Source organism: Zingiber officinale, chromosome 2B (assembly GCF_018446385.1).
Source record: "Zingiber officinale cultivar Zhangliang chromosome 2B, Zo_v1.1, whole genome shotgun sequence".
Lineage (NCBI taxonomy): Eukaryota > Viridiplantae > Streptophyta > Magnoliopsida > Zingiberales > Zingiberaceae > Zingiber > Zingiber officinale.
In genome coordinates, this window is record NC_055989.1 from 132,969,843 (window position 1) to 132,994,520 (window position 24,678).

Here is a 24,678-nt window from a genome sequence, read left to right on the forward strand (position 1 = left end):
TCCGTTCCAATCAGGGCTTCAGCGATAACTACGTCGAAATGGCGGCCTGCCTTCGCTCCTCCTCTTTTGACTTCTTCCTCGCTGCGTAGGTTGGCAGAGCAAGGCGGCATCTAGCAGCTCGACCCCGGGCAAAATGGTAAGCGTCGGCTTCTTACGATTTGACTCATTGTGTAGATTTCCTTTCTTGGTGGATGTTTTGTTTAAATTCTTCCTAGAGATTATGAGAAAGTGAACGTGGCTGGAATTTTTGGCTTTCCCCCTTGTTCTCTGTTGTTTGATAGCTGTATTCAAATTTGGTATCAAATTTTCTAGACTTCACTGTATCAGTCCGAAGTAATAAGCAACAATTTATGAATATTAGTTTCTAATAGTTTAATAGACTGTAAAAATGCTATCAAAAAGGTATTTTTGTGTTAGGTTAGTGAATTTAGTGTTGAAGGTTAATTTACATTATAACAGTTAAAAACATCAAAACAGGTTTGAAAGTGTTTACACGCCTTAGATTCAATTCTTGTTCATTGTTCTTGTTCAAACTTTGTGTTATTTCCTCTCTGGCACTACTCTGTTTCAACCATCTTAAAGAGTTAATTCATTCATAACCATGGAGTCCACTCAAGAATTTGCCATCAAGATTTTTTTTTAAAAAAAATTCAATAGTAAATTTCATATGTGAAAAGAAAAACCCTAGTATGAGGGGGCCAAACCTGACCTCATACTACAATTTACAAGGACTCCAAAGATTTACATGTATATTCAAACTAAGATAACTCCTCTCGATACTTACATTCTAAGATCTCAAAACAAAAAGACTTCACTTACAAACTCTTTAACAAAATAACACCAACATACCAAAGAGGTTTCTTCCACTTCCTTAAGACTTGTATCTCCAAATAATCACCAACAATGAACGCTTGAGAATATGCCTCCAAGCTCACAAAAATAAGTCCATACCATGATCTCCAAACAGACTACTCCATTCCAATTCTTGCACACATCAGAAGTGCAAGAATTACAAGTGATTATCACATCACCGAATCACCGATAGAGGAAGCCAAAACAATTGTACCAATGGGAATACCAATAAAAATCAGGTACCAAAAAGACTTACATCAATTTCTTGAAACCAAAACCATCCAAACACACTTCAGATTTATGATACCATCTCAAATCAATAGAATATACATCCAAGCACCAAACAAGCTTCCTCATCCATAAGCTTTCACCAATATAAAAAACCCATCAGAAAAAACACCAGCTTCCATATCAATACCACCAATAGAATTACATCAGCTCCTTACAACATCACAAGGAGAAAAACACGTTGAACTAATTGCAGCTCCACAATTTTGCCGAAACAATTCGAATAACAGCAGCCCTCCCCCATTCCAAAAACAAACAATAGCATTAACAATCATCATCATTTTTGCAGGTTTAAACATACACTCATCAATCAATTACCACATAGCAGAAGTTGAGAATCAAAACTCCATGGTAATAATGAAACTGCACTAAACAGATGCTGGATTCATTAAATATCAAAGCTATCAAAACAAGCTTACCAACATCACCAATAAAACCTCATCAACTTCTGATCAAAACAAATCATAGCCTCAGGGTATTTAAAAGAACATTTCCTAATCACAAGAAACAAGAATCCACCACCAAATAAAAGAAATAACTTCTCCAATCCAAACTGAACTACACCATTGCAAAGAAAAGTTTGAATTCCCGGCCCAAGAAAACCCTTTACTATAACCACCAATCCACAACACAAAGAAGCCACCAAATCACAAAGATCTTGCAAAACCCTTTACAAAAATATTCAAAGAAAACCTCCCAGAAGCCAACCCAAAAGATCCTCAACTTCCTTTATGCTGTACAAAATTCCTTTAACGTACTCACCTAACCGAAGCACCAGAAAACATGCCAAGCTCTGTCATCAACTCCAAAAGAAACCCCTTTAAAACTAGGAAATACCAATAACCAGCAGAACCCTCACATTTTGGGAACCTCCAGCCGGCAAAACACCAAAAAGACCATTCCACAAGTGCTTCACAATATGAAAAGAAGGAAACCTGTAGCAAAATACAAAACCCCTGTGCTTGTGACACACAAACCAAAAATCTCAAAATCCATGCCTTCAAAAGCTAGACATGCACCCTTGAGGTTTTCCATAAAATAGCCATATCAGAAACTCCATATAAACAAACATAAACCCATACCAGAACAGATCCATAAAAATTCAGAAACCCATATCAGAGAAACCAATCTTCATGAAACACCACAAATCTACTTTTCTAATAACATCACATTTCAACAAAATAAAAGCTGTCTTCATGTCCAACTCCACACTCCCCTATGTATCAGGTTTACATGAAAGTCTCACATAAGGAAGACCAATCCTCTCCAATTTACAGATTCCAGAAAGCTCCTTGTTAATAGAGTGACTAAATAAAACAATGTCCTCAGAATAGCCAAAAGCTTAGCAAGGTGGTCAACCGCTGCATTTGCCTCTCTATTTTCATGGGAACAATGAACATTATACTTACCAATCAGGTTCTTAATTTTTTTTTTTTTAAATGTCTAAACTCCCAGCACACAAAAGGAGATCGAATAATTTGTAAAGCAACCATGGAATCAGATTCAAGCCATAAAGGAAAATAAAAGTTATCAATACAAAATTGCAAACCTTTACAAATGGCAAATAATTCTGCTCTAACATTTGTTTCCATACCAATAGATCCCTGCATAGCTCTAATAACCAATCCATTAGAAGCTCTAACAATAAACCCATAAGAAGAGGGACCCGGGTTGCTGTTTGAGCACCCATCAGTGTTGAGCTTATAGACACCCACTTCGGGCTTTTGCCACTTCACCATAGTAACTATATTGATCGACTTAATCTCAGCATGTATCCCAAGCAACTAAGCTACTAAAATGTAACCTTTCCAATGACAATTCTTAATAAACTCAGCAACACTACCATGACAGATATATTGCATAATATTCCTAATAATTTTTTGCACCGATGAGGTAATACCACGATGCTTAGCATAATTCCGAGCCACCCACAAAAACCAAATAATAAGGAAAGGTATCACCTCATGGACATTGCCTTGATGAGACCATCCAACTCCAACCATCCAACTCTCGAACATGATAAAATTTCTAACCTGAAAAAGATGTGCAAAATAGGACCATACCTCAAGAGCAATTGTCCCATTGAAAAAAAGATATAGAGATATTTGGAATCAACAATCTACTCCAACAAGCCTTCCAAATTAAATGGGAGTGATGTGAAGTTCTAACACAATTCCATACAGGTTTTAGAGAGAATTGGCCATCTTTAGAAGGTCTCCACACTAATGTATCTGGTTCATTCATGAAAATAGGTAGCTCACCAATCTCTTTCACAATAACATACGGAAGGGCTTCCCAAAGTTTAACCAGATTCCAACCCTGCTCATCAATAAAATTTGAAACCAAAGCATTTAGAATCCCTAAAACAGTATAAGACCGAAATAATGGACCACTATCAAGCCAATAAACGATACTACAATTTAATTGATAATGCAGTAGCTACATCCGAAAGTCTCCTCATCCCCAATCCTCCTAATTTTGGTCTACAAATTTTGGACCAAGAAATCCAATGTGTATTCTTTTTTGAACCCAAAGATCCCCAAAAAAAAATTAGCAAACATCATTTCAATCTGATGAAGCATTACTAAAGGAGGAAGTATAATCCGCAATAAATAAAAAGGCAAGGAACACAACACACTTCAAATAAGAAGTAATCGACCCCCATGTGAGAGCCATGAGATATTCCATCCAAGAAGCTTTTTCCTTATTTTTCTAAAAGAGGCTGAAAATAAACTGACTTTCTATTTCAAGAAAATATAGGAACCCCCAAATAAATAATTGGGAACTGCCCTTACTGAAACTCGGAAATGGTAGCAATCAACTTTCTACGCTCGACACATATTCCTTTAGAAGGAAAAAACTGACTCTTAGCCTCATTAATCAATTGACCCGAACAAGCTTCATATGTCCTCAAAAAATCTTTAACTCTTTTCACACCATTAATAGAACCATTCATTAAGATCATAATATCATCTGCATACGCAAGATGTGATATCTTAACCCCACATCCAGATTCAAAGAACATTTGAGGACATTTATTAAAAAGAGAATCCAATCCCCTACAAAGAAATTCAGCAACAATAATAAATAATAGTGGGGAAATAGGATCCCCTTGTCGAAGGCCTCGTTTTGCTTGAAAGAAATCAGACAAATGACCATTAATACGCACAGAAAACCAACATGCATCAACACATCTTCTAATAAGATCAATAACAGAATCAGAAAACCCAAAAGCCGCCATTACTTTAAATAAGAAACACCATTGAACCTGTCATAAGCCTTAGTCATATCAAGCTTTAGAATTAAGTTACCACCTCTCACATGATAATTCAATTTGTGATTAAGCTCCTGAGCCAAAAGAATATTATTTGATATTAAACGACCTGACACAAAGCCACTTTGCAAGGGAGATATAATTTTCTCTAGTGTTTGTCTCAATCTAATAGAAATCAATTTAGAAACAATCTTGTTTGAGACATTACACAAACTAATTAGCCTGAAATCTTGCCATTGCTGTGGACTATCAATCTTCGGTAAAAGGACAATGGTAGTGGCAACCATTCCCTTTGGAAGATGTCCCTCTCTGAAAAAGTCCAAAACAGCTTGATATACATCTTCCTTAATAATCTCCCAGCAAGCAACATAAAAGGCCACTAAAAAATCATCTGGACCAGCTGCACTATCTTCACACATATCCAAAATAACCTACTTAATCTCCTCCATAGAAGGTAATGCACATAAAACAGAATTCTTATTAGCACTAATCAATGAAGGAATATGCTCCCTATCTATTTTGGTGCAATCAAATTCCTCTCACGTCAACAAGTCCTCAAAAAAATCTGCACCCGAAGCTTGAATAAGCTCCGGCTTGTCCAAGCAAATCCTCTCATTCCATATCCGAAAGATCCTATTTGTCATTCTCCTTTTTTGTACCATACTATGGAAGAATTTAGTGTTTCGGTCACCTTCACCCATCCACCTAATAGCTGCCTTTTTTCTTTCAAAAAGTCTCCTCTGTATATAAAGTTTGAAACAAAGAAGTCTGCTTCTTAGCCGTATTCAATTTATTCACTTCAATGAGATCCAGATCAAAAGACTTTTCAGCAATAGAAAATTCCTCTTCAGCTTGCTTGACCTTGTCATGAATGTTCCCAAACACATCTGTGTTCCACCATTTCAAATGAGCTTTTAACCTCAAGTTTAAATTGCAGTTTATGAAGTCCAAAGCCATCACAAGGCAACATCCAATTCAGCCTAGCCGTGAGCAAAAAAATTGTGATGTTTAATCCACATATTTTGAAATCGAAATGATGACACCGGTTGAGAAAATCAGGAAATGAAATAAATAAAGGGCAGTGATCAGAAGCATCTCTACTTAAATCTCCACCCGAACTGAAACATATGGTTATTCCATGATAGAGAAATAAGTATTCTATCCAAACGCTTCCAAATTTTATTATTAGTCTACGTAAATCTGTCTCCCATAAAACCAGCATCCAATAAACCAACTAACATAAAAAAATTATTAAAATCATCCACTATATACCCAACTTAGGAAGAATTCTTGCAGAATGCTCATTATGACATTAAAATCTCCACCCACTAACCAGAAATCATCAACATCAGGCTGGATATCTAAAAGCTTTCCCCAAAGAACATTTCTTTCAATTCTTGTGCTTTTAGTAGAAACCACAGTCACCAACATACTAATAGGGAATATATGAGATTGTAATTTAAGATGTAAAAATTGTTCATGATCCATCAACATAGTACAATCTACATTATTATCATAAAGAAATCAAATTTTCCCAGAACAGTTTGTCACGCCATGATTAAAACCCAACCTCCTAGTGATAAAAAGATGCATCAAAAGAAACAAAAGGCAGGCTCAAGGATACCCATAAAATTAGCATGATGATATTTTTTCAAGAACAGTGTTCTCCTAAGAGATTGGAATTATCCTAGACATTTAATTTTTTTTTAAGAAGTTCTTTGAGCATTTGCTTTGCTTCGAGTTACCCTTTGATTAACAACCGGATGTTGTTGGATGGCCAAATCCTTATGCAAGACATCATTTTTCTCAAGGATCACACTTGAAAAATCTGAAAGAGAAGAGCTTCTTTGTAAATGCACAGAAACAGATGTATCAGACTCATCCGTATCCACAAAAGATTTGGACATTCCCACACCAACATTTCCAACCTGCATCTCTAAAAGAAGAAGAACCTCCTGATTGCTCTACATTATCAGCCATTTGATTCAATTGACAAACTGCTAAACACTTTCCTGTAGATGAAACAAATGCTGTAGGCGATTCTGCATCCTTCACAGACAAGGTCGGCACAGCTAGAAGCTCCAACTTTAACAATTCTCTGTGTTCAGAAACTGAGCCAGCCTTTTTCACTGTAAACACCTCTGCCCGAATGGAATTCTTCACCTTTTCATTCTGACCAGCCACTGTTTGCTCTGATCCAACACACAAAAGACCACTATCTTCAATTAAGTTCATATCCTTCTGACTTTGATGCCCACCAGCCACATTTAAATCAGAATTAGAATCCAAAATTTCAACTAAATCTCCAATCACCAAGACTTCTTCCCTCATCTGTTCACTACTTGTCTTCCCATCAAAACTTCTATTTTTATTCCTTTCTTGCGCAATTCCATCTGTACTAATAATCACCTCATCCCGGTTCAGTTTTGCGTCTTCTTGCATGGTACATTGCTCAACTTCCTCCAAAGCACAAAGAGGTTGGAATCTATTTCCACCTTCATTATCTTCTTTGGCCGCCATTTCCATTCTATTGGAACTCACCTTTTTCTGAATCCAAACCTGATTTGCCACATCTTTATTATTAAGCATCAAGATGTGTCTCCTTTAAATCAGCAGTATTCTCTTTTTCTTTCCCAGCATTCCTCCTTCGATTTATAATCACTCTTAAATCCTCATTATCAACATTAGTCTCCATCTTATCAGACCTCCACATAGGTTTTGGCTTCTTGCCATTAGCATAACAATCATCTACAGAATGGCCCAGATGCAAACAATCTACACAGTATTTAGGGTGTTTTTCAAACACCACTTTTTGCAGCCTCTTTTCCTCACCAATGCCAATCCAAAAATGGTCTACCTTTGACTTTAAGAGATCCATTTCCACACATACCTGAGCCATAAACAATCTGGTTCCATCAGCCGTTGCTTCATCGATTTTAATCGGTTTCCCAATAATGCGAGCCATTGAAAACAAACACCTCTTGTCATATATATGAATAGGCAGATCTGGAAGCTGAATCCAAACAGGAACAATAGAGGATTCTGCCTCATAGGAGAAATGAGGAAACCACTTAAAAATTCTCAAAGGAACACCTCCAATGAACCAAACATCTCGAGCCCAAATACAAGCCATATCCTCGTTTGAAGTAAGATGCAATAAAATGTATCCGGAATGCAAAAACCGAACATTATAAAAGTTAGACAATCCCAAATTCTCAAAAGCTTGTAAAACAACCATATTATTTGGCCTCTGGCCAGGAAACTTTCCAATTAATGTGAATTCGTAAGGTTTAGCCATTCTAGCGATCTCATCCTCAGAGTAAAATATACCTAGTTTATTGTTGTAGATCGTTGCAGGCTTGCTCTCCTCCGCAAGGTCAGCGAAGCTCTTCTTCGAGGTGCACGGAGACTGTGGCTTCAAAGGGGTAGCATAGGAGACCTTGGTAGGGGCTGACTCCAGGTGGAGATAGGAAGAGGGGGGAAGTGTGATGGATCCGGTGCCGACGGCATGCCAGCGCCGCAAGTGAGAGGGTCACCGCCCAAATTGCCCAAAAAGAGAGAGCCGGGGGAGTAGACGGTTAGGGGTTTTTTCCAAACTTTGTCAAACTAGATAGGCTTGATGGAACGGGAACAAACTTCAATCGGTGGAAAGACAAGTTGATGTTCTTTCTCACCGCATTGAGGATCGCTTACGTGCTCAACCTTAATCTTCTTGCGATCACATCACCCACAGATGATGATTTGGAAGAATTAAGGAAGCAACGGGTCAAGCGGGAGGAGGATGAAGTGCTATGTAGGGGTCACATTTTCAACACACTTTCGGACACACTCTATGATTTGGTACGGCGGTGAAGAATCTAAGAGAGATTTGGACAACTTTGGAGCGTGAATATGTCATCCAAAAACAAGGATAAGATAAGTTTCTTGTTAAAAACTATTTTGGGTTTAAGTTAGATGATAATTCTCCTCTAATGGATCAAATTCATAATCAACAAGTGATAGTTTCAAAACTTAAGAACTATGGGGTAGAAATTTCAGAATCTATGCAAGTAGGTGCTATGATTACCAAGTTGCCATCTTCATGGAATGATTATTGATCCGGCGGTAAGAATGGGGGACCCACTTCCTGAAGGGTCCCAGCCTGAGGACGGATGGAGGGCTGACTAAGCGGGTAATGGCCGCGTCGAGCAGTCGAGCAGGTCCGAGCGGAGCCAGAGATAACCCAGCCATGGGCTTGGGTTTCCGACGCCAAGGCGGGAGGACTGAATGGCCGAGCGGGTGTCTGCCCGGCTGGGACCGAAGGGCCGAGCGGGTGGTCCGTTCGGCCAGGATAAGGGCGAGGATACAAAGGTTAGCCGAGCGGCCTATTCGTTCGGCTCGGGATATGGGATGTCAGCAAAGGCATGTCTGATGATTATGCCGTACACAAGATTGCATGATGGAGGATCTCGCCGTCACATCATGGAGAGGTTGATACAGTAGAGGTATGGCCTTATGGATGCCCTTCTGACAAACCCATACCTGGGCATGGTCGAAAGCAGGTGATTGCTTTGATTGGCGCGCCCAGGCTCCTTCGAGAGGTCTATATAAGGTCTCCATTTCTTCACCGGAGGTAGGTCTTCAATCTCTGAAGCCACCTCTTTGTTATTCCTCGCCTGACTTGATCGGCGGAGGGCCGTCGCCGGTACACCCTTCCGGCTCGGTTTTGTTGCAGGTGGCTTCAGAGATCTAGCCCAGCGTCCTTTGACTTCTGGTTCGGACAGGATCAATTTGGCGCCGTCTGTGGGAACGCACCTGCAGCCGAGCAGAAGCAATGGACGAGGCTGGAAGACTACATACCGTGGCACTCTCACAAGAAGAGTTTGATGCTATAGTCGAGGCGAGGGCAGCCAAGATAGTGGCGCGGCAAAAGGAGAAAGCACAAGCTGAGCGAGCGCAACAGCAAACAACCTCGGCTTCAGCAGGCCGGGCGACACAGGCAGATCGCCCGGAATATGTTTCAGCAGGAGGATTCCCTCGGGCTCTCTTCCGTACTCCCCCAGAAATCGCGCCTGCCCACGGGGAGCAAGGATCTTCATCCGATGAGCCTCCCATTCGGGATCATAGGAAGGCCAAAGCTCCCCGAGCGGACGCACCACCCGAGCAGGTTCACCGACAATTCTCTGAAGCCATACATCGGGATCCGTTACCAAAATACTATACACCACCGCCGATCGGAGCTTACAATGGAACGACCGACCCCGACGATTATTTGGGGAAGTTCGACAGCATCGCCACCTTGCATCAGTACTCTGATGGTGTAAAGTGCCGGGTATTTCTCACCACTCTATCGGAATCTGCACATAGGTGGTTTCGGAGGCTGTCGGACGACTCTATCACTAGCTTCCAGGAGTTCCTTCATCACTTTGCGAGCAGCCGACGTTATCAAAGGACAAGCGTCAGCCTGTTCACCATCAAACAAGAACCAAGAGAATCTCTCCGGGCGTATATACAGCGGTTTAATCAAATAGCGATGGACATCCCCACAGCCACCTCGGAGACGATGGTAAACGCATTCACGCAAGGCCTCGCGGAAGGGGATTTCTTCCGCACGCTCATTCGCAAACCGCCCAGAGACTACGACCACATGCTACACCGGGCGAATGAGTATATAAATGTGGAAGAGGCGGAGGCTGCCCGACGGAAGGGAACTCATGCCGAACGTCCGGCCCAAGCCGAACGAAAGCAGCCCGCTGCCCATCAGCCACCAAGAGGACCAAGAGTTGAGGCATCCCGGGCACATCATGCGAAGTCCCTGGTCCGAGCGGCCAAGGATGAAGAAAAAGAGGGTATGGACCCCAATGTTTTGCTCTTTCCATAATACTGACTCCCACAACACCCGCGACTGTCGGGGCCTGCCTTCAATCACCCATCCCGTACGACGGGGTGGCCCTCGTCGATCGCCTTCACCCGACCGCCGGCAGCGGCATCAAGAGTCCGGTCGGCGAACATATAGGAGATCTCCCGAACAGCGTTTCCCTCCAAGGCATGAAGATCGCTCTCGAAGGTCCAATGAGCGACCTAGGCAGTCCGCTCGGGAAGAGGAGAACAGAAACAACACCTCCCGGGGAGAAATCAATATTATTGCGGGTGGGCCGACCGGAGGAGATTCACACAGGGCGAGAAAAGAAAGCGCTCGGCAGCATGCGGTGAGGTGTAGTAAGGAGAAAGCCAAGGATCCGAGATTCGTTCCGGGCCCAAGGATCCGGAAGGAGTTGAGGTGCCCTATGATGATGCCCTCATTATTAAAGCGGTGATAGCTAACTACACCATCCATTGATCTTTCGTTGATACAGGCAGCTCGGTCAACATCATTTTCGAAAGGCCTTTGATCAACTAAATCGATAAGCTGAGCTCCCGATGACAACCCCCCTCTACGGGTTTCCGGTCAGACAGGTAAGACTGGCTATCTCCTTAGGGAAGAACCGCTCCGGAGAACGAGGACAACAAACTTTGTGGTGGTCGACTCCCCTTCATCCTACAACGTGATACTGGGGCGACCGGCGTTAAGCGAATTCCGAGCTGCTGTGTCGACGTTCTATCAGAAGATCAAATTCCCGGTCGAGGACAAAATCGGTGAAGTACGAGGAGATCAGTTAGCCGCTCGGAAATGCTATGTGGAAATGGTCCGAGCCGAATCCAGCGCCGCGCGAAAGGCTCCACGGATCGAGGTACACGCCATAACCGAGAAACCTCCTGCTTTAATTTATGATGAAAAGGAGGAGGTTCAGATCCATCCAAGCCGATCGGAGGCTACAACCTTTATTGCCGCCGACCTGGAGGACGAACAGAAAGAAGAAGTGGTCAAATGCCTCCAGATGAATCATGACGTCTTCGCCTGGTCGACGCATGAGCTGCCTGGTGTCTCCCCCAGCATAGCCCAACATAAGCTTCACGTCCGGCCGGACGCTCGGCCAGTAAAACAAAGGAGAAGAGATTTCAGCGCCGAGCAGAATATTATCATTCGAGCGGAAGTAGAAAGGCTCTTAGAGGCCGGCCACATACGGGAGGTTCAATTCCCAAGCTGGTTAGCCAATGTGGTGCTCGTCTCCAAGCCGGGCAACAAATGGAGGGTATGCATCGACTTCAGAGATCTGAACAAAGCCTGCCCGAAGGATTTCTACCCTCTGCCCCGAATCGACCAGCTCGTAGATTCTACAGTCGGATGCGAGCTTATATGTATGCTGGACGCCTACCAAGGCTATCATCAAGTGCCGCTCGCCCCGGAAGATCAGGAAAAAGTTAGCTTCGTTACACCGGATGGGACGTATTGCTATACGGTGATGCCGTTCGGACTGAAGAATGCCGGAGCAACATATCAAAGATTGATGAATAGGGTCTTCCGCGAGCAAATCGGACACAACCTGGAGGTCTATGTAGATGACATCCTCATCAAATCCTTCCGAGCGGCCACTTTATGCAAAGATATGGAAGAAACCTTCCATACACTCAGAAAATATGGGGTCAAGCTAAATCCTCATAAGTGTTTGTTCGGCGCCAAAGGAGGACGTTTCTTGGGCTATATTGTGACCGAACGGGGTATTGAAGCTAATCCTAGCAAGGTGAAGGCTCTTCAGGACATGCCACCGCCCAGAAACATGAGGGAAGTACAGAGGCTGACCGGTCGGATTACAGCGCTATCACGCTTCATCTCCAGGACTGCCGACCGGAGCCTTCCGTTCTTCAAAATCCTCCGCAAAGCTACAAAGTTCCAATGGAATGAAGACTGCGATCGGGCCTTTGAAGAACTGAAGACGTACTTAAATTCCCTACTGTTAGGACCAAAAGTAGCTATTTATCCTCAACCGAGCATGCTGTGGGATCGGCGTTAGTCCGGTCGGGAGGTGAGGAGCAACCTGTATATTTCCTTAGTCATATCTTGAAAGATGTTGAAACCCGCTACACCGGACTCGAGAAGTTGGCCTTTGCTTTGATCCTTGCCGCTCGGAGGCTTCGTCCTTATTTCCTGGCGCACACGATTATCGTCAAGACCAATAGCCCGTTGGGACGAGTGCTTTTAAATCCAGAAGCTTCCGGACGGCTCATCAAATGGACAACCGAGCTAAGCGAATTTCAAGCCTTAGCTGATTTCGTGACAGAGGTGTAGAACCCGGAACCTGAAGCTGTGTGGAAAGTGTTCGTGGATGGATCGTCCACTAGACACGGGAGCGGAATTGGCATAGTTTTGCTGTCCCCACAAGGAGAGCGGATGCAGCTCTCCGTCCGGCTAGATTACCGAGCGACCAACAATGAAGCAGAATATGAAGCCCTTATTGCTGGATTGCAGGCCGCTCGGCACGTTGGAGCCGTCCGGGTCATCCTCTATTCAGATTCCCAGTTGGCTGCTCAGCAAATCTCAGGGATTTTCGAGATAAATAGTACAAGGCTCAAGCTCTACGTGGAGGCTATTGAAAAACTTAAGCTCAACTTTAGGGAGGTGATTATTCAGAAGATCCCCCGGGCGGAGAATCAAGTCGCGGATGAATTGGCCAAGCTGGCAAGCGCGTTATCCCCGGTCGGCTCTCAGAAGCCGATCGAGCAAGTATCTTTAGTAGCACATGTCGATCGGATGGAGGGCATCACATACCCGAGCGACTGGAGGACAACTATTGTGGAGTTTTTGCGCTCGGGAGCTACCCCATCCGACCGGGAAGAAGCTCATTTACTGAAAAGAAGGGCTAGTCGATTCACCCTCGTAGGAGATCAACTCTACAAGAAGGCCTTCTCCCGTCCGCTCCTAAAATGCGTCAGCTGGGAAGATGCCGAGTACATCCTTCGAGAAGTGCACCAAGGTTCGTGCGGTGGACATCCAGGCGGACGGTCATTAACCAGGAAGATTTTGCTAGCCGGGTATTTTTGGCCAACACTTCAAAAGGATGCTGCCCGGACCGTGGCAAATTGTCTATCCTGTCAGAAGTATCACAGCATGTCCCACCGACCGGCAGATGAGATGAAAGCATCAACTGTGGCCTGCCCGTTCGACCAATGGGGGATGGACATCGTGGGACCCTTCCCCATGGCTACCGGGCAGCGGAAGTTCTTATTGGTGGCGGTCGACTACTTCTCAAAATGGGTAGAAGCTGAGCCACTTGCAAAGATATCCGAGCAGATGGTTAAAAAGTTCATATGGCAAAATATCATCTGCCGCTTTGGCATCCCAAGACGACTCGTCTCCGACAACGGACGTCAATTCACGGGGAAGTTGCTCGGGAGGTGGTGCGAAAGTTATGGCATCGAGCAGCACTTCACATCGGTGGCATACCCCCAGAGTAACGGTCAAGCCGAGGTAACCAACCGAGAGATTCTCAGAATTTTACGGACTCGGCTCGACCATGAAGGAGGCAGCTGGGTAGACGAGCTGCCGGGCGTCCTATGGGCTCTCCGCACGACACCAAAAGAGGGAACGGGCGTCACTCCATTTCACTTGGTATATGGAGGCGAAGCAGTCATCCCGATTGAAGTTGGGGTGGAGTCCGTTCGGGTGCAAAACTATGATGAAGATAACGCCGAACGGAGGAGCATGGAGCTAGACTTGGTCGAAGAGGAAAGAGCTAAAGCGTCCGTCCGGCTGATGGCGTACCGGCAACGTATGAAACAGAACTACAACCGGCGCGTGATCCCCAGAGCCTTTCAAGTAGGCGACCTAGTTTGGAAGAAAGTTAAGCCGGTCGGAGATGTCGGCAAGTTGGAAGCTCCCTGGGCAGGACCCTTTGAAGTGGTCGAGAAGCTCCGTTCGGGCGCTTATTACCTCAAGGATGCGGAAGGTCGGATGCTGGACCGGCCCTGGAGTGCAAATCACCTTCAGCCATATAGAGCTGGGTGAGAGGTGCGCTGTTGCTCTATTTTGTGTAAATTCAAAATAGCTGTACTCCTTTTGTCGCAGGAAACAAATTATTCCCAAGGCATTTTGTGTTCATAGCCGAACGGCTGGTTATCCGAAGGCCCCCGAACCGCTCGGCCGGGAGGTTTATATATGCAAGCTTAGTTAAAGATCGGGAGACTGTCCGACGTCTATAAATCCTCCGGCCGGGAAACCGGGAGACGGTCCGGCGTCTATAAACCCTCCGGCCGGGAAACCGGGAGACGGTCCGGCGTCTATAAACCCTCCGGCCGGGAAACCGGGAGACGAGCCGGCGTCTATAAACGTCCGAGCGGAAGATCGACGAGCTCCGTCGTTAAAGATCGAGAGCCGCGCCGACCGGCTATAAATATCCGCGCCGACGAGCTCCGTCGTTAAAGATCGAGAGCCGCGCCGACCGGCTATAAATATCCGAGCGGAAGACCGTCTAGCCCAGGTGTTAAACCGTATAGACGAGCCGGCGTCTATAAATCCCCGAGCAGAAGACCGACGAGCTCCGTCGTTAAAAATCGAGAGTCGGTCCGGCGACTATAAATACCCCGGGCGGACGAACGAATATCAGAGAATAAGAAACCGCGGAAACCACAAGTATTAAAACATTTAGGCCCGCTCGGGCGTTGGTCCTTCGATACTTGGCGTTTGTTGAGTTCACACTGGCTAGATACGAGTAGAGCGAGTAGGCCCTCCTGCTCGGACTTTGTTTAATGGGTTAAGCTGACCGGCCGCGTGACGGAGAACGCTTAAGAGCATGACTAACTCTAAGCATAAACGTTAAGCAAACAGAAGAATATTATGGATAGGAAGACACAAGCAAAGACATAATTACATTAAAAGGAAAGCATGCCGAACGGCAAGTACAAAAAGTTGCGCTGGGCTTAGGAAACGTAAAAACAAGGTACAGACAAGGAACACTCCTCACTCAGGGTCTTCGAAGTTGAAGAAGCCGTCCGGAATGTCGTCTATCATGGCCGCCAGATCGGAGGAGGGAATGTGCATTCCCGCAGGAAGGTGGCCACCCTTCTTCAAGTAGGCCACAGTGACCTTAACGGCCTCGGCAAAGGTCGAAGAGACGCTGCCGCCAAATTTCGTGCCAAACCTCCAGCAGTAATCTTGCAGCAGCCAGACGACTCGGCTCCCTTCCTTGTAGTTTCGAGCGCCGCCAGGGATCAGTGAATCGTGGAGGACTTTCCGATCCACCTCCGCTTTCGTGCGTTGGTGGCGCCCATCCGTTCGGCGATTAGTTGGGCTTCCGGCTCCTTAGATCGATCTAGGGCTCGGACTTGACTTTCATTTGTCCATATCGATCGCCCGCTTCTTCCATCTGCACGCCATGTCTTCGTCGCGCTTCTTCACGGGCCTTGAGTCGAGCCACCTCTGAGCGGTCGACGGCCTTCTTCGGCCTCACGGGCTTGTTTCTCCCGCTCGGCGATGGACCCCGAGACTTGGGTTTTCCATGAGGTCCTCCGGCTCGGCCGATGGCTAGTGGCGATTTGTTCCGCCATGTTGTAAGAGAAATAACAAAATCGGGAACTGAACAGTGGCATGACACAGGAAGAAAAACGAACCTACCGAGTGGCTTTCTGCATATGATTATCGCCGAGCTGCTTGGGCGTCATGAGGGCCACCCGAATCTGGGCGTCCTCGAAAAGTTTGGCGAGCGGACCCGTCAAGGTTATTTCGTGAACGGGGCTCGATGGCCGATCGGCAGACAATAAATAGTCCTCCGATGGGAATCGAAGGGTAGTCTTGATGGTCGGGTGGCCAGCCGGCACCCGCCTGGCGCGAGGACTCCCCTATGGTTGAAGTTTCACCAACCGAAGTGACGACGAGTTCGTGGAGGAGAGCCAGAGGGTATGCGGTGGGCGAGGCCACGGGGTCCTGATCTGCGACGGCGTGCGATCGGAGAAGCGATCTCGATCGGCGCCTGTGGTTCGCCCTCTTGGGTCGGCGGAAGGTGGAGCCTCTTGACGTTTCATGAACTTCGGTGGTGAATCCCGGCACTGGGGACTCGGCTCGGAGCGGAGAAGCAGGATCCGCCTCAACCTCCGTTGAGCGGCACAGGCAACCTTTGTTTGGTGATTGCGCCCCCTCTCCTGTCTGCCGGTGGGGATGAGACCCGCTCGGCGAGTTCTTTAGTAGCCGCCTCATTTCCACGGCCTTCAATTTCGGATGATCGGTAGCCTTGGAGCGCCACATCAGCAGTGGAAAAATTAAAATCGGTTAGATAAAAAGCGAAGGGAGTAAAGAGTCCTTACCCGTATGGTAGGGGAGAGCCGAACGGAGATAATCCAAAATGTACAACACCCTTGAGAAGCAATCGTCGATTTTGTCACCGTGGACAACCAGGTTGCGTGAAGGTGGATTATACGAATTTGAGCTCCGGTTGGGTCGGCAGTGATCTGTCATTTGGTTACGAATCTGGCGCTCGAAGTCGTATATAGAAGAAGAACTCCTTCCAGGGCTTGTTGGAGGTCGGCATATTCTCAAAACATTTGAAGCCTATTCTACTTTGGAAAATAAAAGTACCCACTCGGATTGTTTGGGGTAGAAGAAGTAGTGGAATATTTGGGGTCGAGTGGGATACTGTGCAGCCTAAAGAGGACGACCACCCCGCTCAGAGCCTAAAGGAATTCGGCACAAGTTGGTCGAGCGGGATGCGAAAATAATTACAAACTTCCAAAACAAAAGGATGGGTGGGAAATCTAAGGCCGCCCTGGAATTGGTCCAGAAAAAACAAATGGTACCGATCGGCGGGTTATGGGGCCGGTCGGTCGGGCTATAACTATTTCATGGTCGTCCGGATCCCGTACGTCCGAACAAGACGCCGAGCGCCCTCTTCATCAAACCGACTCTCCGTGGTCATATACCGGGACCATGAACATCAACAGGAATGCGGAAGTGCTCGCCATGACTAAAGTACCAAAAAAAGAAAGAAGGAAGCCGAAAGAAACTCGGAAACGGAGGACAGATAAGAGTTCGCAAGCAAGGGAACGAAAGGAGTTCCACGCGAAAGGGAAAGGCCGAACGAAAGGAAGGGAGAAGCTTACTGAGGGAAGATGAACGGAGAGGATCACCAGAAAGCCGAAAACCACCAAAAGGCGAGAACTAGGACAGCCGGATGAGGCAACCGCGGGCACCTTCGACGGAGGACGCGCAATGAAACAGAGAATGCAGCGTAAAGGCGAAGACGAAGGCTTTATGCGAACGAGGCTGGTCGGCCTCGTCCGTCGGATGCAGGTCACGAGAGACGAGGTCATCATCTAACCGTCCATTTCAAAATAATCGGCGTCCCATCGTACGGATCATCACCGCCACGCGAGAAGAGCCACGTGGCGCTCTGTCGCCAAGCGCAATTAATGCGCCCATACCGTTCATGCTTCGACTTAATGAAAAGGATTTGCGTGATTTTCGAGAAGATTTAGACAAGCAAACATCCACGTTGAGCGCCAAGACATCCAAAACGAAGAGCCGAGCGGCTGAATTTGACATAAGGGCCGAACGGCTCAAGGGATATTATAAGCGACGGTAAGGCGACGACCGCCCGCTCGGACACATAGTCCAGTCAGTCGGACTCACTGTCTCCTTCGACTAGACTTGAAGGGAAGGCAAGTGATATGGGTAAGAGGACCCACTTCGAAGGGTCGGCGAGGGAGTGGAGGGCGACTAAGCGGGTAATGGCTGCGTCGGCGGTCGGCGAGCGGGCGAGATAACCAATGATGGGCTTGGGTTTCGGCCTTGGCGGGGAGGGAATGGCCGAAGCGGGTGTCTGCCATTTGGACCGAAGGAGCGGGTGGTCCGTTCGGCCAGGATAAGGGCGAGGATACAAAGGTTAGCCGAGCGGCCTATTCGTTCGGCTCGGGATATGGGATGTCAGCAAAGGCATGTCTGATGATTATGCCGTACACAAGATTACACGATGGAGGATCTCGCCGTCACATCATGGAGAGGTTGATACAGTAGAGGTATGACCTTATGGATGCCCTTCTGACAAACTCATACCTGGGCATGGTCGAAAGCAGGTGATTGCTTTGATTGGCGCGCCCAGGCTCCTTCGAGAGGTCTATATAAGGTCTCCATTTCTTCACCGGAGGTAGGCTGGTCTGAATCTCTGAAGCCACCTCTTTGTTATTCCTCGCCTGACTTGAGCGTCGGAGGGCCGTCGCCGGGACACCCCTCCCGGCTCGGTTTTGTTGCAGGTTCGCCGGAGCACTCGAGGATCCAGCAGGGAGCGCCACGTCCCCAGCGTCCTTTGACTTCTGATTCGGACAGGATCAATTATCAAAAGAAATTACTTCATACTTCTGAAATTTTGACCATATCTAGTGTGTTGAAACACCTTAGAATTGAAGAAGGCACTAGGATCTTGCATAGGAAAGAAAAGAAAAGTGGTCCTAGAGTGAATTTGGTTGAGGAGAATAGATTTACTAAAAAAACCTAAAAATACCTTTTCTAGTGACAAGACGAAGAAGAGTAGAGTTTGTTACAATTGTGGCAAAAAATATAAGAATGAATTTAGTGCTAATGCTATTGAAAATGCAGAAATTGAAGCAATGGTTACACTTGGTGTGTCAACCGAACCCCACATGGCAACACCTTCCTCATCAAAGGATTGGTGGTATGACTCGGGTGCAACCATACATGTGTGCAGTGACAAAGATCAATTCAAGACATATGAAGTGCTTGAAGGACATGAAGTGATTATGGCAAATGGTGTAAGAGCCAAGGTGCTTGGCAAGGGTGATGTGCACCTTCAATTCACATCCTTAAAGAAATTAATCCTTACCAATTTACTTCATGTCCCAATCAAGAATCTTGTCTCCACGGATATCCTTAACAAGAAAGGATTGAAGGCCGTAATAGAGTCCAACAATGTAATTTTGTCTAAGAATGACATTTTTATAGGAAAGGGCATATGCTTGTAATGGTATGTTTAAGTTGAGTATCAATGAAATAAATAATATTTCTATTTATATGCTTGACTCTTCTTATTGTTTATGGCATGGTAGATTCAGACATGCTAGTCATAAAGTGTTAAAATTTATGTCTAAAAATAGACTAATCAACTATAGTGATCATAATAAACTAAATAAGTGTGAAACATGCATACAAGCAAAAATAACTAGATTGCCTTTTCCAAAAGTTGAAAGAACAAATCAAGTTCTTGAGTTAATTCATTCGGATGTGTGTGAACTTAATGGGTTACTAACAAGAGGGGGTAATAAATACTTCATCACATTCATAGATGATTTTTCAAGATTTACTTATGTGTACTTGATGAAATCAAAGGATGAAGCATTTAACTCTTTTAAGACATATAAAGCTATGTAGAAAACCAAATGAGCCAAAAGATTAAAATTTTTGAGAAGTGATAGAGGAGATGAATATCTCTCAAGTGAATTCTCAAAATTTTGTGAAGAAAGTGACATAGTGCACCAAATTAGTGCGTCATACACACCACAGCAAAATGGTTTGGCTGAAAGAAAAAATATAACTTTAAATGATATGGTTAATACCATGTTATTAAGTTCAGGATTATCAACTAATATGTGGGGTGAGGTATTGTTGGCTGCTTGTCATGTCCAAAATAGAGTTCCTTCGTTAAGGACTAAAATGTGTCCGTATGAGTTATTGAAAGGAAGAAAACCAAACCTATCATAGTTAAGGGTTTGGGGATGTGGCTTACTATAGTTCCGGATAACAAAAGAACAAAATTAGGACTTAGAGCACTCAAAAGTGTGCTAGTAGACTATGTTGAAAATTCAAAGGCATATAGATTACTTGACATTGAGAACAATGTCATAGTGGTGGGATCAAGAGATGTGCAATTTTCAGAAAGTCAATTTCTTAAGGACTTAAAAGAGGGAATGATTCCAGTTAGTGCATCAAGTTCTTTCCATGAAAAGACTTCTAGTGAGTCAAGAACCAATGAAGTTGACATCTCTAGTGAACCTAGAAGAAATCAAAGACAAAGAAAGAATGAGCATCTTTCTTCAGATTTCATATGGTCACAAAACAGTGTGTTTCTTATGGAAGGTACCATGGATTCTCTATTAAACAAAATTCTATTTTTGCTTAGTGTTGAGGAAGACCCTAAGACCTATAAAGAAACCATGGACTCTAGGGATGCAGCTTGTTGGAAAGAAGCTATAAATGATGAAATGGACTCAATACTATCTAATGGTACTTGGGTTCTAGTTAATCTACCACAAGGCTCAAAACCTATTGGTTGCAAGTGGGTGTTTAGAAAGAAACTAGCTACTAATGGAACCATTCTCACCTACAAAGTTAGGTTAGTAGCTAAAGGGTTTAGACAAAAAGAAGGAATTGATTACTTTGATTCATATGCACCCGTAGCTAGAATAACCTCTATAAGAGTAATTTTGGCTTTGACTTCCATTTTGAATCTTCATGTTCACCAGATGGATGGATGTGAAAACAACCTTTCTAAATGGTGATTTAGATGAAGAGATGTATATGGATCAATCGGAAGGCTTTGTGCTTCCTGGAAATGAGACTAAAGTGTGTAAACTAGTAAAATCTCAGTATGGTCTAAAACAAGCCCCAAAACAATGGCATGAAAAGTTTGAGGGTGTTCTACTTTCTAATGGTTTTAGATATAATAATGCAGATAAGTGCATTTACTTTAAATTCACTAGTAAAAGTAGAGTTGTAATTTGTATCTATGTTGATGACACGCTAATTGTAAGTGACACTACAAAGGGCATAGTTGAAACTAAAGAGTATCTATCTTCTAAGTTCAAAATGAAAGATCTTGATGAGGTTCATCCTATCTTAGGGATAAAAGTTAAGAGACATAGTGGCGGTTTTGCTCTTTCTCAAACTCACTATGTTGATAGGATTTTAAAGAAATATCAATATTTGAATGTGAAAGAAGCGAGTACACCTTTTGATCAAAACCTCAAAGTTTGTGATAATGATGGTAATTCGGTAGCACAACTTGAGTATGTAGTCTTATTGGAAGTCTCATATATGGTATGGGTTGTACAAGACCTGATATACCTTATGCGGTGTGCGAATTACTAGATATACAAAGAATCCAAGTAAAGAACATTGGAAAGCGTGACTAGAGTGTTTGGTTATCTAACAAGGACAAGAGATTTAAGCATTTTATACAATAATTTTCCTTGTGTTCTAGAGGGATTTACGGATGCTAATTGGATCACTAGCATAAGTGATCAAAAACCTACCAGTGGTTTTATCTTTTTACTTGGTGGTGGAGATGTTTCTTGGATCTCAAAGAAACAAACACTAATAACTCATTCGACAATGGAATCTGAGTTTGTGGCGTTAGCCTCAGCTTGTAAAGAAGTCGAGTGGCCGGGAGATCTATTACTTGATATAGATTTTTGGACTAAGTCAATGCCACCTATAACCATGTATTGTGACAGTGAAACTACTATGTCTAGACATATTAGTTTTAGGCATGCATTTATTAGAGAAATACATATGATGTTGTCTCTATTGTGTTTGTTAGAATACACAAGAATTTAGCGGATCTGCTTACCAAATCTCTAGCAAGAGATTTTGTGAGTTTGACAACATCCAGAATGGGATTGAAACTCCTAATCTAAAGTCATTTAATGATGGGAACCCAACCTCCTTCTAGTATATCCTAGATTGAGAGGTTTAAAGGGTAAAAATAAGTTATTAAATGATTGTGAGCCCCTGGTTCATGTGTACCATTCCAAGTTCAAGATCCATACTTTGTTACTCTTAAGTGAGTAGGTTGAACTTAGGTTCTTAATGCAATTTTCTCAGAAGTGTTTTATTAGGTCAATTAATAAGAATTAAGATAATGAATCCACCTATGTAATCATAAGAAGTGGTGCCGCTTCTAACAAAAGTTTGGGGTAAAGCTTTTGTAAATGGTTATGATACTAGGATGAGCACATGGCCAGTAAACGTGCTAAAAGTGTGTGAATCATAGATAAAATTGATGGTTCGTATGTGTGATAAGTTTAAGACATAGTTGAATATTGGTTTAAGCAATGAGCCACCAATCATTTGACATGGACTTGTGACTTATTTACACTAAGAGAGTTTAAGATGAAAATCACTTTCTTTTATGTGTAATATCAATAAGTGTTAGTTTGGAGTTACATTGCAAACTAAGTGGGAGAATGTTGAAGGTTAGTTTGCATTGTAACAGTTAAAAGACATCAAAACAGGTTTGAAAGTGTTTACACGCCTTAGATTCAATTCGTGTTCATTGTTCTTGTTCAAGCTTTGTGTTATTTCCTCTCCGGCGCTACTCTGTTTCAACATTTAGACTATAGGTATCTTCCGTGTATAGTTAATATTGGTTCATTATTTGGTCTACCCCCCAATTTTTGTGAAAAGCTACATGCAAATGTTTTTTTTTCTAGTTGGTGATCGCCTTATTTCTCGCAACCTGCTTCTATGTTTTATGACTATCCACGCAACTGTTAAGTCTTGTTGGCTTTCATTCTTTCCACTGACTGGTCACTTTTGTTTCATCTGATTACAGACTAAGCGCACCAAGAAGGCTGGAATTGTTGGGAAATATGGTAGTCCAATAGTTCAGTAGCTCAATCTTTGTTCATCAAGAAGGTTGTTTCTGATTTGGCCTTTTTGGCTTTCAGGTACCAGATACGGTGCAAGTTTGCGAAAGCAAATTAAAAAAATGGAGGTTTCTCAGCATGCCAAGTACTTCTGTGAATTCTGTGGGAAGGTACAATTTCTTGTTTTGACTTTCAGCTTGCTAAGTTATCTCATGCTGACTTACTGGATAAAAGCTTGATCTACATTCTATTTGTGGATAAGTTGCAACACTGATTAAGCTGAGTGATGCTGTTTTTGTGATCATTGCATCTAATTTTAGCATTCAGGTGTTGAATTTTGTCTTGTGTATTAGATTTTGAAACATAGTTGTTAGTGGTATTTGTATCATTCTTGTGAGCACAATGATGCATCCAATAATCTTTTTTAAGTGGGTGTGGCAATTCATATTGATGAAATCTTAATCATATATCAAGACAATTCATTGAAAATGTTCTGCAACTAATATATTTTGAATTTGCAGTCTCAGGCACAAATATAATATTTTTATGATCAATTCACTCCACTATGTAACTAGCTCTGCTCAACCATCTTATTTATGTTCTTTTTATGCATTGAAATTCATTCCCAAGAAGAAATCTTCTATTCTTCATATTGCATAAGAAACTTGTGAATGTTACACTTAGGATCTGTAAGTTTTGCATAAATTATTTGTTTTTTTTTAAAGTTCTTTCTTCATTTTCATGTGCTTGGTGTAATCAATGGAAAATTGAGGGGAAATGAGTTCCACTCGAGACAAAGCGGAAGTCAATTTTCCCCATGCTCTCCTTTGGAGTGGAACTCATTTTCCTCACGAGCTACTCTCTCCTTAATGACCTCCAACCCCCTCGTAATCATGTGAGCCCCTTTGCCAGCCCTGCAAGCCCTTTTACTTCTCTGGCAGCCCTGGCAAGCCATTCTGGTGAAATTATAAGAAAGTTCATGAAAATATTTCACACAAAAGGGGACCTATTCTTCCACCGGTTTCAAGGTTTTCATTTCTGAAAGTTATGATACTCCTCTTGTTTATGAGATCAACGTATCATGTCTGTATTATAGGATCACGCTAGCTGCTGATTGCCCTCTTGGGTATAAACCTCTGACTGATTATTTCTTAGAATGCAGCATCATTCCATTTCTCCTTTTTTTATAGTTTGCTGTGAAAAGAAAGGCAGTTGGAATTTGGGGCTGCAAGGACTGTGGCAAGGTCAAGGCCGGAGGTGCTTATACATTGAAGTGAGTATGAGAATCCTACTCTTGCATGGTTTGGTCATTGCATTTCCCTTTGCTCACACTTCATTCTTCTTCTTTGATAGCACTGCTAGTGCCGTGACTGTGAGGAGCACTATCCGTCGCCTGAGAGAACAAACTGAAAGTTAAAAAGGAGTGAAGCGTTGCGCAAACATGCAGCTCAAAAGTCAGCTCAGACTAGCTATTATTTTATCCAGACAAATTTAAATCTGTTTAGGCTTTTGTATGCCTACTCTTGTTAACGTTCTTTGGGCTCTTCAGTTTGTTCGTGGTTTGTGTTTGTGTAAGCACAATGCTGTATTCCATTTTTCAGAAGAGTACAATTCTAAAAACTAAATATTCATCATATAGTTTGACATTCTAAAATTCATTCTTCGATTAATTTTAAACTTTGATTGCGGTATTAAGTAATCACGCAGATCTTAGCTTCAGTGTATTAATGCTTAAGCGAAGATTAGTAAGGAGGCATTCCGGTCCGGTTCGTCCGGCTCGTCTATTTCTTCTACAGTGATGTGGTATCTGACGTGGCTATCCC

General features: G+C 43.6%; 1 protein-coding gene across 1 annotated transcript; it reads left to right on the forward strand.

Annotated features, from left to right (window-relative positions):
• Nucleotides 1-24,489, forward strand: LOC122047315 (60S ribosomal protein L37a-1). The gene is made up of 5 exons (XM_042608498.1): nt 1-136; nt 22,822-22,861; nt 22,937-23,025; nt 24,046-24,128; nt 24,209-24,489. Exons 1-5 carry the CDS (start codon nt 134-136, stop codon nt 24,270-24,272), a joined length of 279 nt encoding a protein of 92 aa, XP_042464432.1. The 5' UTR covers nt 1-133; the 3' UTR covers nt 24,273-24,489.
• Nucleotides 24,490-24,678: the final 189 nt, after the last annotated feature.